This window comes from Osmerus mordax, chromosome 10 (assembly GCF_038355195.1).
Source record: "Osmerus mordax isolate fOsmMor3 chromosome 10, fOsmMor3.pri, whole genome shotgun sequence".
NCBI lineage: Eukaryota > Metazoa > Chordata > Actinopteri > Osmeriformes > Osmeridae > Osmerus > Osmerus mordax.
This window is the reverse complement of record NC_090059.1, coordinates 6,777,225-6,793,055: the sequence shown is the minus strand read 5'-3', so window position 1 is coordinate 6,793,055 and position 15,831 is coordinate 6,777,225. Positions and strand designations below refer to the sequence as shown.

Below are 15,831 nucleotides of genomic sequence, written 5' to 3'. Positions count from 1 at the left end.
CCAACACCCAACCACACACAAACACTGTCATATGCAAACAGCAAACACACACTGACACACAGATAAGAGAAGGCGAGTGGTGTGCACTTAATGTCTCACCTGCACTGGTCTCTCTGCACACACATGTACACCACCTGATTGGGTTCACACTCTCACACACACACACACACACACACATGCACACACAAGTAGGCGTCAAGCAGGTAGCACTGCTTGTTATATAGCCATGGCACTCTCTCTCTCCATTTCTCTCTCTCTTCCTCTCATCCGTGCTCTGTATATTCCTAACGCAGCAACATTTATCTTCACAGTAACGCCAGCCCACAAAAGATTTGAAAGCGTCTCTGCGGAATAATGAATGACAAGGACGGATAGGTAGATATATACCTTTGCTACTTAACGAGCCCTCCGGCCGACTGGCGCGTCCCCTCACTCCACAAGCCTCCCTCTTCCTCCTCCCCCCTCTCCATTTTCTCACTGCAACGGCGTGTCTTTTTCCTGCGCCCGGAGGACCGCTAAATCCCTCGCACTGGTGCCGTAGTAACGCCTAGCAGCGTATCGCTCCTCACACACTCGCTGTCTACTCCCGCTACGCAGAGACAGCGTCCTCCCTCAGTCTCTCTTACTCTCCTCCTCTCTCTCTCTCTTTTCTCTGTCCGCTGTTGCCAGTCGCTCTCCAGCACCAGGCATTGCCAGCCATATGATATCATTGATTCGCCTTATAAGGGAAATGAGGGTTGCCGTAGCAACCCTGGACTCCACCTGTTTCTCTGGTTCTCTTTCTCGGTCTTCTTTCTATATGTCTTACACACTTTTGTGCAGAGATAGGTGGTGTGTGTCACTAAGGTAAATACAGAACAAATGAAAAGCAAAGAGAGGGGGGGAGGAGCGGAGTGGCTCTATGATGGATTGAAGTATTCCCATGGAGGTTATTGGTTTGAGCAATGGAGGGAAAGAGAGAAGGGGAAATGCAGGGGGGGGGGGGGGGGTGAGAAGAGTTAGGATTAGCGGTTTACACAGTGACAGTTCGGCTGGTGCACTGATCCCCCCCTACTGTTGCAGCCATCAAGTCAAAAGATTCTAGTTTGATGGATAGGTGAACAGAGGGACTACGTGGTTGATGAATATTTCTCTCGAACACCGTCCATCTTATGATCCCTTCTCCATCTCACTTTTCTTTTGACAGTTGCTGACAGTCAGCCAACTGATCACCAAGTTATATGGTCCTCATTCTCCAGGCTCCCGTCTACCATCTTGTGTTACTGGGTCACGGACCAGAAAAGCTAAGTATGGTTTGACCTGCCTGAAGGACTACATCGGCAACAGTGTGTAAATGTCCTGGAGTTTCAAGTCTTGTTTAATACAACCACTACGGAGAGACGACTTCCAAGAGCAAGCAAGGGCTTGTACATTTCTGCATGCGGCAAAAACCCCATTACCTGTTGGCGGCCACAAGGTGCCGACCCCTGGGACATGTTGCTGGGGCTGTTGGGGTATTTGTTTTTCTGGAGATCCATGAAGGCGTCTCGTTGGCGCTCTATGTCGGCCTTGTGAATGTTTGTGAGGGCCTCCAGGCTTTTGGTGGCGATGGAAGTGTGCCGGCGGTCCAGGGATGAAGCCAGCCCTCCGTTGTTGCTTTCGGGGAAGCGACGGGCAGTTCCCCCGCCACCCAGGGTGTGGTAATCCCGCGGAAACTCTGCATCGCCAGCGGAGATCATGTGACCCTTTCTCTTGTCCCGACCTAGAAAAGGTCAAAGGTGAGGGGGCTTGGGTCAGGTTACAGAGGATGCTGTTATTAAACGATGGATGAACTATCAGACAAATGCCAATGAACATTGTCTAATTGAAGCTGTGAAGGCTTAATACAATTGCATTCTGAAGGTCAAAAGGACATTAGAATTCATTGTGTATTCTTTGAATATTACCTCAAATATTGTATTGACCAGTATTATATAATCTGGTAAAAGGTAATATGGAAATTATATTTTAGATGGATCAAATGCATTGAGCTCTTTTAAAACCTGTGTATATGTGATTCTGTCCTTGTACTGTGTTAGTTATTCTCAGCCAAGATTGCACACGCACAAACATGCAAACATGTGTACAGGAAGACGCTCTCTCTCTCTCTCTCTTCTCTCTCTCTCTCTCTCTCTCTCTCTCTCTCTCTCTCTCTCTCTCTCTCTCTCTCTCTCTCTCTCTCTCTCTCTCTCTCTCTCACACTCACACACACACAAAGTACATCCTTTGCCCACACACTGCAGCATGTGCCACAAACTACAACGGTCTACCATCATAATGGGGACCTCAGGGTAACTCAACTGTCACAGGGTGAGGTTTGAGATCTTTAAGGTGACAGTGAATTTGTCACCCAGACTTGTCAGGGCCGCTCTGTCAGCAAGCATTTCATGGAACATTATCAGTCCCTCCTCTGGGATGAACATCATAGCGCCACCTTGTGGCCATAGTTCAGAAAGGATATTTTGCAATACATTACAGTTTTTCTCGATTGCTAACACACAAAAATGGTATGTGTAAGCCATCCCTACAAAACCATTTTGCCAAATCCCAGCAGAAAGACCATGTACTCCAATCTTTAAACACAATTTACCCTTTGGGAGTCAGATGGCTGAGTGGTTAGGGAATCGGGCTGGTAATCAGAAGGTTGCTAGTTCGATTCCCGGCTATGCCAACCAAATGACGTTGTGTCCTTGGGCAAGGCACTTCACTCTACTTGCCTCGTGGAGAATGTCCCTGTACTTACTGTAAGTCGCTCTGGATAAGAGCGTCTGCTAAATGTACCCTTTTTGACACATTTCTCAGGTTCATTCACACTTCTTTGCAAAAGCCTAAACACACCTCTTACTTTAAGACACAATTATCACCATTATGTCATTCAGAAAACACTGTCATTTGATAAGTAAACCCAAAACAGCGCAATTCAAACACCCTTACCAACCAATTATCCATGTGTAAGCATTAACAAGCAAATATACTCAACAAGCAATCAGTGGTTTGGAATAAATACAAGGGTAAGCTCATCTGTACTTTGAAATCATGGATGAAAATATCAGAAGAAAAGGAAGAATTGTCCAAATGAGAGGAGGTGGACAAGGGAGAGGAAGAGGCAGAGGAAGAGGAAGAAGAACAACAATCTCAAATGAGATCCATGCCACACTATGACAGAAATCCCTATGATGATTTGTTTATTTCCTTGTTTTCTTAGCCTTTGTTCCCCAAATTACAATTTACAGCAATACATTTGTGTTGTTGACTAACAGTACTACTATTTGTATACTGTGACTACTACAGTAACAAGAGCTCAAAATGCAATTGCTGTATAATAGAAAATAAACAGCCTGTAAGAAGGACAAATGCAGTAATTGTGAGTTTTATGATTTACATCATGTCAAACTCATGAGGTGGAACATATCTAAAATTCAGGGACACGTTATAGTCAATGGTTCTTGAAAACCTTTTTACAGTTTTTCACAATTGCTAAAACACATTCTTGAAACAGTCACCGATTTTCTCAAAACTGTAAACACAAAACCTCATCTTCAAGCACTATTTACAAAACCTCTGAATCCTCTTGCAAAATGAAACTTTCGCCTCAAAACACTCTTACCTGTGCTCAAAATCAAGCTTTCGCCTCAAAACAGATTTACCTGTGCTCAAAATCAAACACTGCTCTCAAATCATAAACAAAGTGATCAAAATGATATACACCATCAAGCAGTCAGTAAACAATACACAAAAACATTGAAAACACATTGTTCAAAACATATAGTTCTGAAGGAGAAGTACATTTTTACGTAATCTCAAAACAAATTTCATATTTATCCGTCATTGTCTTTTGATGAACGACAACATGTTCTATCAAAGTAGCTCAAAATGTATCAGAAATTACTACTCTGCTTTGCTCTTTGCAAATTTTTTTGTTCTTTCTCCATCCTTGTACCTCTATACAGTACTGTACCCTGCATCTCACTACTCACAACTCACTCTTGTTCTTTGTTGATATGAACCTGCAACCAACCAGTCAAAATCTATTGAGCAGTCAGTACTGTTACTGTAACAAATGGAAAGCACAATGTTCAGGGCCATACAATTTGTTCATTGTACAGTATACAGCCTACAATGCACTGTACTACAGTATACAATACTACAGTAAAAGGGACAAAAATCTAAGGAGTAAACATGTGATCAATGTGCTTCTTCTTGTCTTTGGGCTGGGTCAGGCCAGAGCACTTCGTCGACATCACAAGCAATATTTTCCCACCTTCAACAACCTGTTTGCTCTCTGAACTGGCTTATATTGGTTGTGTCACATCATTTGAAACAAGTGAAATCAATTTTGAGTGGTTGTGTTTTGTCAATGACATGTTTTCTCTATTTGTATTTGATTGTTGCCATTTGTGTTTACCAGTATGGATGACATGTGCATTAGAGTGCAGAATGTGTTTTGAGAATGAGAATGTGTTTAGAGTTTTGCTGAAAAGTCTATGTGAGATCTGCAAATTGTGTTTTACCATGTGAAATGGTTTAAGGTATTGACAACAGACTGCACAATTAGCTACATGAGTTCAGGCAACTGAGAACTTTGTTCAGCCGATGGGTTTTAGTGTTTTAGCAATTCAGAAAAACTGTATAATAGTGTTTTCAATTCCTCCCAGCAGTGTCTAAAGGGTATTCAGAAGGTTGAATTTATTTGAGGGCTTTGTGTGTATTTTGAATGCAAAGTTAGGTTTATACGACAGATAACATGGTTTTGACTACAGTGTTTGATTTTGGGTCAAAAGTCAAGGGTTTGGCCAAAACAGTGTAAGTATGAAGATGTGTGTTTAGAGTTTGGAGAAAACACAGTACACATTCAAGAAATGTGTCTTAGCAATTGAGAAAAACTGTAACAGTAAGACATCATGTAATACAAGCGTCTATCACAGTCGGACCTAAATGTAATTCACCCATCCTAATTTAGAGTAGTGCATTATAGAAGATATGCATCCAAAAATCCCTGTGTGTTGACAGAATATCAATTTTCTTCGTCGTTCACTGATGGTGTAGTTCCCCAAAGCCTGTGTTTGAGAGCAACACGTGATGTGAAATGAAAGGATCATGCAATAAGCTGCTCTCTAAAATATATAGTAGCTTAGCTGTTGAGCACAGTTACTCTACTGTGTGTTCAACTACCTGAACAGCTGACGCTACTGAATCTATACAGTAACTCACGTCTCTTATGGCTGTGCTGATAGAGGGATCCTTATTGATCTTCTCATCTGAAGCCCATTACCCTGTCTAGGGCTGTGAAAATCCTTGTGAGCTAGCAGCCTAGACTGTAACTCAAAAGCTATTACTTTGTGGATATAGACCTACATGGATGAAACATCTTTAGGCCCTATAAAGTTGTTGCGACACATGTCAAAACGTCACCTCTAATCCCAGACGAGGACTTCCTTCATTATGCACAAGGATTCGTAACAACCAAGAAATCCAACAAGATTTATTTAAATGCTGTCTATTTTTTTATTTTTGTCTAACCTTCCATTCAATTCTTATGGGTTATATGCGATGTTGACTTTAGCGGTATTATGCACATTCTTGCTTTTGATTGACAGCTTCAAACCCCTGCGCTTCAGGAGGGTAGGGAACATGGGACACATGCTGATTGCTTAGGTGCATCTTGCATGAATACCCAAACCAAATGATGGCTTGATTGTGCCATCATTTTCACCCTTCAAATTTGACAGATCATCAACTATCCTCAGTCCTCTGAAGGGAAGAATGAATCACTTGTTTCCCTGGGTTTGCTAGTATATCGCATATCAGGTTTCACTGGTGAGCAAACCCTAACTGGAGAATTGGTTGTGTTTCCATCCAGAGGCTCCTGAAGATTGTGAGAGATTGTTCTTCCTTAGCAAGTACAATTGTAGCATACTAATAACACTAAGGTGGGATTTATTCCAGTCAATTATTCTAGGTCTGTTTTTATAATTGTGAATAATGAAATTACATGTCAGTGTCTTTAAGGGGTGCGACTGATAGTCCAATATGGGAATAACCAGAAGTAACTTCCTGCAAATTACATATTTAAATGCCTGTTATGTTCCTCTCTTCAAACAAACCATTGTCCATTGCTTGGAACCCTGGCCAGGGTACAATCCTTTTTTTTGTTAGCATGTTAGAGTTGAGTTTACTCCTGTGTTACCTCGTTACATCCCTCTGAATGGTATAAGCTACAGTGATACTACAAACTATTACAATGCACTGATAACAGCTTCATGATTTTCTTTATCTCTAAGTTTGTAGTGCGGCTTGGTTTGTTGGTTTTGTCTCCATCTGCCTGAATCCAGTCTGAAGCTAACCGGGACTGTGATACTTAACTTGGAGCCAGATGTAAAGCTCAAAATGGGCAGAATTCCTTTGGGTAGCCATGGCAAAGATGTGCATATAGGACTGAGGGAATGGCAAAAATAATTTGGCTACAATCAGATCCTATGTGGAGCCTTGGGCAATCTCCTACATTTCCATTGTAAAGAAAATATAGAATGTAGGACAGTCTATTCTATATGGTTTGACAGAGACTGACTGTACATTTTATTGCAATGTGCACAGCAACACCATGCGCTGAAAACAAGTTGTGGACATTGTTTTTTTCCCCGCTCCTCAAAAGTGAAGCCAAAACATCTAGATCGCCCACCTTGTGGCTGACTGCAGTACAGGTCGTAAGTACCGTCCCCTCCATGTTACCAGATGGAACATGAGCCAACTTTTTTTTCAAAAGTTGGTTTCTGTCATTATAGGTTGTTCTTATCACGCTGATGTCTATTCAAGTGCAAATAGTTTTCACTTGAAAATTTCTGATAGTTTGCTCGCACTTGGGTCTGTCGAGCTCCACCACTCGATCATTACTGCGCAGCATCTGGCTCCAAATGACATCACCAGCGCAAGATGGCAACATCCCTAGTTTGGCTTCAATTTTGTACACTGGGAGGAAGCGTCATCCATTCTTTTTACAGTCTGGTCTGAAGTGATTTAAGTAACGGTAACCAACCTAAGGCTTCTTTGTGGAACCTATTGAGGTTCCATTGGTCCTCGCTCAGTTCATTTATCTATGGGGATAAGGCTGTATCCCAAAACGCTTCTTTAAAACCTCTGGCATGAACTTATTACTGGGACCAGTGTGAGACTTAATCAGCTGTCACCTCAACGCTAGCTTCTATCATTACCTGTTTTTGAATGTATGCCTGAACGTTAATTGCACCATTAATACAAGTGATGAACAACATTGTAATATCTCCAGACTCATTCTGTTGAATATTTTATAACCGTCATTGTAGAAAACTACAAGGTCATTTATCTCTGCTCTGTCTAACCCACACAAAATCCACACTCATTCTATACACACACACACACACACAGAGGCACACACAAACAAATACACATCTACATTTCCTCATTTTTCCAATGTCTGCACCCACACACATTCATCCAAACAGACTTGCAGACTTTTTTTGGTGTAAATGCACCACTATCGTTTCCCTGTTGATGGGAAGCTGGAGAAGATTCATCATACTATGTTCATTAGAGTTAAAGCAGAATCTAAAATCGAGTGAGTGATAGTCACTGCACCGGCCATGTCATATTTCAGCCAAGCTAGACATCTTCCAAATGGCAGTGCTCAAGGCTACGGCCAAACATTTCTCATTATAGGGGAGCACTACAACCTTGGTCACCAGTGGCCTGGGTGTGACACAGGCCGTTTGTTAGCTTTACGATTTCATCTCAGTGAGTCCTAATAATTTGTACCTGTCCACAAGTAGTAGAAGAGTGTGCCTCAGCCCTTTTCACCTCTTTCTGTTGCTCCTTCCCTACGTTATTGTATACTGTACATATCGTATGTTGTTCCTGACTAGAGCCGTGCAATCTGCTGGCAATCCTTCCTTCCTTCCTTCCTTCCTTCCTTCCTTCCTTCCTTCCTTCCTTCCTTCCTTCCTTCCTTCCTTCCTTCCTTCCTTCCTTACTTCCTTCCTTCCTTCCTTCTTTCCTGTTTGCCTTCCTTCCTTCTTTCCTTCCATTGATCCACTCTTTCACTCAACTCTTTCATCACTTCTGTCTTCTCGTTTCAAGTTAGCCAGTAATCTACTGTCCAAAAACTTCCAGCCCCATGGCATTATTCACTGCCTTTCCTTGCTAATTTCTTTCTTTACCTGAGAGCAGTCATCAGCTGAAAAGGCAAGGGAGGAGGTTGGTGAGTGAGTGAGAGTGGAAGGAATGATTTGTATTGCTCAGAATTACACAGGACCTTTGTAGTGTATCTAATAACAGAACAATGTCCAGTTAAAAAAAAATCAGGGTGTTGAATTATGGAGCAATTTTTTTTGAAAGAATGTTTCTTTGTACTTAATTATGACTCGTCCATATTGTTCACAGAGTCTAGACATTCACCTAAATATACATATTATGTACAGTACCTGTATAGGTAAGGGTTAGAGAAAAAAAGAGGGAGAGGTAGAAAAGAAGAAAAGAGACTGAAAATCCTATCCTATTTCAACAAGAGTTAGCACTATTGCCATGGTGACATTTTGGCTGTTCTGTTTTTGGCTGTTGTGGTTGGTTGATGACATTCATACGCAATTGTTCTGTGTATTACAGTGATTACATTCTGCAAAATGAATACTTTAAAGGATGTTTATTCCGATTAAACGATCCTGCTAAACTTCAATGAAGCCAAATGTCCATGCCAATGTTGATTACACTTAGTGTCCACAACAGATAACATTTACATTTAGTCATTTAGCAGACGCTCTTATCCAGAGCGACTTACAGTAAGTACAGGGACATTTCCCCCGAGGCAAGTAGGGTGAAGTGTCTTGCCCAAGGACACAACGTCATTTTGCACGGCCAGGAATCGACCCAGCAACCTTCAGATTACTAGCCCGATTCCATAACCGCTCAGCCACCTTGACTCCCTAATGTAATCCCAGATGTTATATATCAACAAATGAGTGGGTTTATTTTCCAACGAGGCAACATTTGAATAAAGAAAATATAATACTAAGAGTTATAATTAAAGTCAAATTGCACTCTTGCTGGTAAACTCATGTTTCTCACTCCCACAGCAATTGCAGACCCATCACCCAATACCACAGTCATTGAAGAAGTCTCCTAATTGACCCAATTGCTGTGAAAGTACCAAGTCAATTAAGTCAATTGCCAATTAAGAGTTCAAGACAAAATCAAGGTATTTATTAAAGATGTGGAAGGTGCAGGTGTCTGATGCACTCAAGTTGAGCATCTCAGAGGACTGGACAAAGAATACAGGAATGAAGGGCAGTTAAATAGTATGACAATGTGGGAGGGTGACAATCAACACACGTAGCTTGGCACAGAAAGAAGATGCTGCATTCATGGTGCTAAATAGCTTTTGTTTAGTCTTGAGGTCCTCCTACAAAATGGCCTTGACGTTCCTCCTATTTTCCTAAATTGCACGGTAACAGTGTGACCTCTGACCTACAATCTAGTGTCACAGACATTTCCTCGTCGCATCTTACAAAGAACTAACTTATGGCTATGCAGGCATAAGCAAGCTTTGGCAAACAGTACAATGGGAATTTATCAATGCTACAAGCAACATAATTCATAGATAGGCATATTTCTCTCCTGGTCATGATCAAGGATCATGTTCTCATGAGCTAATATAGCAGGGTATAGATCAAACATTGTTCTTTATATTTTGAACATTCAAAAACAGTATACAAATAATAGAGTAATCGTTATTTGTAATCTTTGTTATTGTTAATTGATCAGTGGTTAATGACAGACCTCCATCATCCTATATCAGTATGTCATTTGGCAAGATGAAATGCTACCATTTCACGTAAATACGTTTTACAGAAAACTGTGAAATGAAAATAATACCAGCAAGACTGAGGCGCAGACAGTTGAACAGTTTCAAGGCTTCTGTACAGAACTACATGTGGTGTTCATGTTTTAAAAATCTGCCAAAACGGTGGGAGTGGATTTGGTGTTTTTTGGACTGTCAGCTTCACAGTGGTCATTCCATGCCAGTGGAACCTCGTGAGCCTCCTATCATTAACCACATTTATACTTGGCTCAAGACACAGTGCTCTAACCCACCAGCTGCAGCAACAGCGTTGAAGTACACTTAACCTTCCATGTGGTGTTTGTCATGGGCCTGGCCACAGGCCTGGGGAAAGGCTGATGACGGATCCCTCTCTATAGCACAACCAGGCATAGAGTGTTTGTGGGGGGCTGATGAATGGAGCTCTACTGCCTCTGCTGTTTGTTGCTTAAATGCTTTAGCAAATGTAGATGTAGTGACTGATGTGTGTAGAGACAGCATGTGTGCGTTTGTGTGTGTGTCTGTGTGTGGGTGTGTGTGCCAGTCATCTCACAGAACGCAAACCTCAGAAACCTCAGAACAAAATACTGACACATATTTGGAGCGGCCTAAGATAAATGTGCGCTCACAGCCAAAGGGATTGGTTCTGCTAGAGATAAACATCTCCTCATGAAAACTCAATGTCCTCTGGTGAAAAACGCAAACACATCTTATTACTCTATTCCCCCTCTCTCCCTCCTTACTCTCTCTCTCGTTCTCTCTCCATTGTAGTCCCTCCCCTACCCTACCTCTCTTCCCTACCTCTCTTCTCCTACCTCTCTTCCCTACCTCTCTTCCCGACCTCTCTCTCTACCTCTCTTCCCTACCTCTCTTCCCTTCCAACCCTCAACCCCTCCCTCTCTTTATGTTCTCCCATTATACTCGCTCAATACCACCTTTCCACATGAATTTAAATCGTATGCACTTTCATCTTATGCAATATTCAAATCGCCTCTGGACAGACAGAATAGCCAATGACGATAACGCGAGATATTAGGACAGTTTAAGCGTGTGCTGTTGTGGTATTCATAGATAGTGATTGATATGCACAAGTCCTCATTCTTCAGTTGCATTCTTATGTTTGACAGCTCAACAGGGAACAAGTGTAGGTGGGGAAATGTGGTTTGAGTGTGCAGCATTGCTTTTTGTAAGTATACTGGGCCTTGCAAAAGTACTGCAGATGGTTGTCTTGGAGAGAGCATCTAATGGCCATGTTAATTATACTAGGAACATGGTGTTCTGGTAGGGTGACAGGAACCCAGAAACATGTTTTTTAAGTACAGAACGTGAATGTTAATATTTGCACATTGAAATTACATTTACATGACATTACATTTAGTCATTTAGCAGACGCTCTTATCCAGAGCAACTTACAGTGAATACAGGGACATTCCCCCGAGGCAAGCAGGGTGAAGTGCCTTGCCCAAGGACACAACGTCAGTTGGCATGACCAGGAATCGAACTGGCAACCTTCGGATTACTAGCCCGATTCCCATACCGCTCAGCCACCTGACTCCCTATCCCTATTACTCTCACAGTTATTAACCAGAATGGACTTTTGGAGGATATAGAATGAAGAAATGTGTCTCATTCTCTATATCTCTCTCTCTTTCTCTCTCGTTATCTCTCTGTCTTTCTCTCTGTCTTCATCTCTCCCTCCTCCGTCTCTCTCTTTAGCATTCTTTCTCTGTATCTCTCTCTCGCTTGCTCAATCTATCTCTCATTGGCTAACCATCACCATGTGTGCATGTAATCAGTCAAACTGATCATAGATCTGTGTTCGAAGAAGGCTTCCACCTTCCTTTAGCTGGCTTAAAGTCACAATGAGTAATTAGTGTCATTGACTGAACACAGGGGCTCGATGAGTCAAAGTTCATGATCCATTAGTGTTGACTCATCAATGACTAGGGCTTGACCAGGGATACAGGCCAGCTCTGTGACAGAGTAGGGTTCCAACAGCGTGAGGAAAAATATGATAAGTGACTTGCATGTATACTTTAAGTTTATAAGTATATACTTCAGTAAAGGGTTAATAAAAAGTACATCCCTTTCTGAGTAATCCAAAACAGTCTTTCTACTCAAGCCCTGTGACAGTCTGACAGATGGGGACTGAAGTTTTCTATGTGGGGGGTGTGAGGTGTTATGTCTGTGTCCTGAAGTGTTTTTCAGCTACCGCAAAACATAATATATGACACAGCAATTGTGTGTTGGGCGGGCAACAGCTGCCTCTAAGAACATCCCATAATGGGAAAGGAGATACAAGGGGAAGGAAAAAAAACACGTTTGTTCATATTGAAAGGCCTGACATGAACGTTTTCTTGAGGCACATACGAGTTCTAGGGCACCTTGCAGATGGCTTCTACCACGTTGAATTGAGACTTGAAATGTAGACTTCATAGTGTGCACAGTGCTGGTTATATCACCGCAGGTACAAAGCTAATGATTCTGTCACATATTAAAAGCAAAACACCCCAAAATATGAAGTAAACTGTGCTAATTAAAATAACATTTTGGTGTGGTTAGTTTTTCCTTACTCTCTGAAGCCACTTGTGTAGTTAATCAAAGTAATATGCTGATTTCACTCATTTTGCCCAAGCGTTGCCTCAAAATGTGCTTTGCCTGCAAATACGATGTGCTGAGGCCTTTCGCGGGGCAGACGATTCATAACTGGCAACATTTGGCATAAATATTCAACAATGGTCATAAGTCAACTGCTACATGGAAAATGAAGTAGTCTAGGCAATTAAAAAGACTGATATGCTCAGAGGAACAGGACAGCAAATAGGAAATTGATTCAGCTTAGAAGACAGTTAAACAGGAAGAGAGAGAGGGAGAGACTGGGAGATAGCCTACAGAGTGCTAGAGAGTGCTGCAGAGATACATACAATATATATACAGACATATTGAGTCATGAGATCCAAAGACAAGGAATCCCTACAGTATGTATTATGCACTGAATTGACATACTATGTGAATACAGTGCATAGGTACATAGATGTATACATTTTACGCAGTCTCACTTATCTGTCAATGACTGGTAAGATGCATATAGTAAATTAATTTTACTATTAATAATAGATAACTTTTTTTATTATCTCTCTCATTTGGTTTAAAAAATGGACAGACCTTTGAAATCTAAATAGTGATATGGGCCACTTCAGGCTGTTTGTTATCAGATATATATCTCCTTTATCTCCTCAGAATCTGAGCAGAATGTCTTAGCCATTTGCAGTCTAGACAGTGAGACAGTCAGGATCTGTGTGGGTCTGTCTGGATGGGTTGGGGGCCATGACTAATGTAGTAGCCAGCTGTGCCAGCTCCCCTGGGTGGCAGAGTTTCAATCAGACACTAGCTGCAGTGGGCTTCCAGCCAGACTAGAAGAGAAGACTTATATTACTGACCAACACTGCTACTTTGCCTCAGTATCACTGACCAATACTCCTATACTCCTGTATCACTGACAAATACTATGCCGCTGTATCACTGACAAAACTGGTACTCTGGTACTTTTACTCCTGTGAGACTACTGCCCCATTTCAGTGCAGTGCAATGAATTGGCCTTACATCACTAACCTGAACTCTTCAGACCTAAATCATTACATCAGTAAGTAGTGCTTACTGTATATCACATACACTATTAGTACCACTGTCCTGCCATAAATTAGAGCAATATTAAGCAACACAATGTATCACTGATGTCATATACAGTATGTCATTGGCCCAAATCAAGTATCCACATACTTCATATGAGCGGCAAAAAGACTGTACTTAACATAATTAAAAGTCATCAAACAGTACATGTCAACATTACGATGGGTCAGAAAGACATGGTACTTTGTAAGCAGGATACAAGTCGGATCAAAGAAATCTCCAAACAAAGCTCAGTTCCTCCGGTTCGGAGCAGCAAACCTGCTGCAGGGCTATGACTTCATTCAAATCCATTTTCAACAAGAGAAAGCCCTCCATCACGGGGGACTGACAAACTGCTATCAAACTGGCATCAAAGGAATCCTGAAGTCGAAGATTCTGCAAGTCTCGGATTTTCTGAAAACACGTCAGCTTCAAAAGGGCTAAATGGAGATGGAGTCAGGGCATTAATCTCCCAGGGATGAGAAGCGAACCCCGGACATCACTGAAACGGACGTGCGTTCAGACAGAAGACTCGGAAACTTACACTCAACGCTAAATATGGAGTATGAAACCATCAGCTTTAAAATACCCCTTAGGGGTTCTCCTTTCAGTTTCCTACTTTGAAACCACAAACTCTGATTCCACAAACATGAGTTAATTGCCCCAAATTAATATTGCACCCAGCTACATGACCATTTGCATCTCATCTCAATTAGTTTCCTACAGCTCCATAAATATTCATGATCCCTACCAGTTACTGAAGAGACAGAGTGGCAAAGGCTAACCGAGCCGTTTTAAGAGGCCACGACTTGGCGGATAGTTCCCCACCGGGCAGGCATCACATGGTGGAAGCACTTTAAAAGTGTCCCGTTCGATAGTGCCCCCCACGCAAGGTCAATCCAGGTGATAGCCTAACTTGCCGCATGCCACTCCACCCTTGAGGAATAGGGTAGCGCTAAAAGATTTGAGCTTCTCACTCTCCCTCCTCTCCTCTCCTTCTTCAACACGTCCCTTTTTCGCTTCCTTCTCCTGGGCAATGCAAAAAAAGAGAAAAAGCCAGCTAATCTTGGTGCATGAAGCCTGCAACACTATTCTGCAGCTTGCCTGCTCCTTAGCTCTCTGTAGCATTCTAAATCCAAGTGATCCATAAAGTCTTAATTGAAACAGGAATGAATGGACCATACCTGGCTATAGTCCTGTGCTGGTGTATCCTTTTGCAGAGTCTCTACATGGCGGTGGAGTGCGTGCGTATATGTGTGTGTGTGCATCTGCGAGTGTGTGGGTGAGTGTGTGTATTGAGCTCTACTGAGAAGATAGAAGGAGTGCACAGTGCGGTGCTGGAGATTGGGAGGTTGGGTTCTCTGTGTGCTGAGGCTGTGTGCTGAGACTGTGCGCCTCTCTCTCTCTTTCTCTAACTCTCTTGCTCTTTCTCCCTCCCTCTGCCACTCCCCCCCCTCTCTCTCTCTCTCTCTCTCTCTCTCGCTCTCCCTTCTCTCTCTGAGAGTATAATCCTTTCCACAGTCTACAGGGACGAGTCGCAAATGAGTCTCTTTTCTCTCTCTGTCCTCCCTCTCTCTCTCTCTCTCTCTCTCTCTCTCTCTCTCTTGCTGTATCTTGGCTGTGCACATGAGCCTCGAGCAGAATTATCCTTCCCCGAGCCTCCACCTTCAGTAGATAAGGGCTGGGATGCGGAAAGCTGTCTCTCTCTCCATTAACGTCTACATGGCTCTATCTTTCTTTTCTTTTGGGAGGTTTTGCTAATGCTGCCCAGTGTGCAGCTTCTGATTAGACTCTCTCTCGCTCTCTCTCGCGCGCGCGTTGTTTATACATGCATGTTTAGTTGTATTTACTTACTCGACAATTTTCACACACTTGTTTACGCTGTGATTCTTTATGTGTTGAGGTGCACCCCACCGCAGTCTTTCTGAAGCCCGTAATATTGATCACAGGGATGTTTAAATGCTTTATGTTTCCCTTTGTGATGTTTGTATATCAGACCTGTGCTTAAAATGTGATTATATATTCCAATAGAAAAGACTTGTTTCTCGATTCAATAGGGTTTATTCTGTCCATGTTCACTTCCATTACAAAGCACATTTCTCAAGTTTATGAATGTAACTTGTAATGAAAGGATGAAAGCAGCAGTGTGCCTATTCTTAGCCCTTGTGTGTGATACTACAGTAATCAGGCACTCTCTGTTTAAAAACAGCCCCGTGCATAGGGATGGAGCTGTAGTAGCCCATTTATTTTCCTAATTCATTGTGACAGTGAAAGGGGAAAATAAACCCAGCCATTGAAGC

The 15,831-nt window shown here is 42.3% G+C and overlaps 1 protein-coding gene across 1 annotated transcript in view; it reads right to left on the bottom strand.

Moving 5' to 3' along the window:
- The window catches only part of srcin1b (SRC kinase signaling inhibitor 1b), a 30,730-nt gene extending 29,012 nt beyond the window's left edge, over positions 1-1,718 (bottom strand). The window contains exon 1 of the mRNA XM_067245094.1: positions 1,440-1,718. Coding sequence (XP_067101195.1) covers positions 1,440-1,718 — 279 coding nt within the window. The remainder of the gene's footprint in view (positions 1-1,439) is intronic.
- Positions 1,719-15,831: the final 14,113 nt, after the last annotated feature.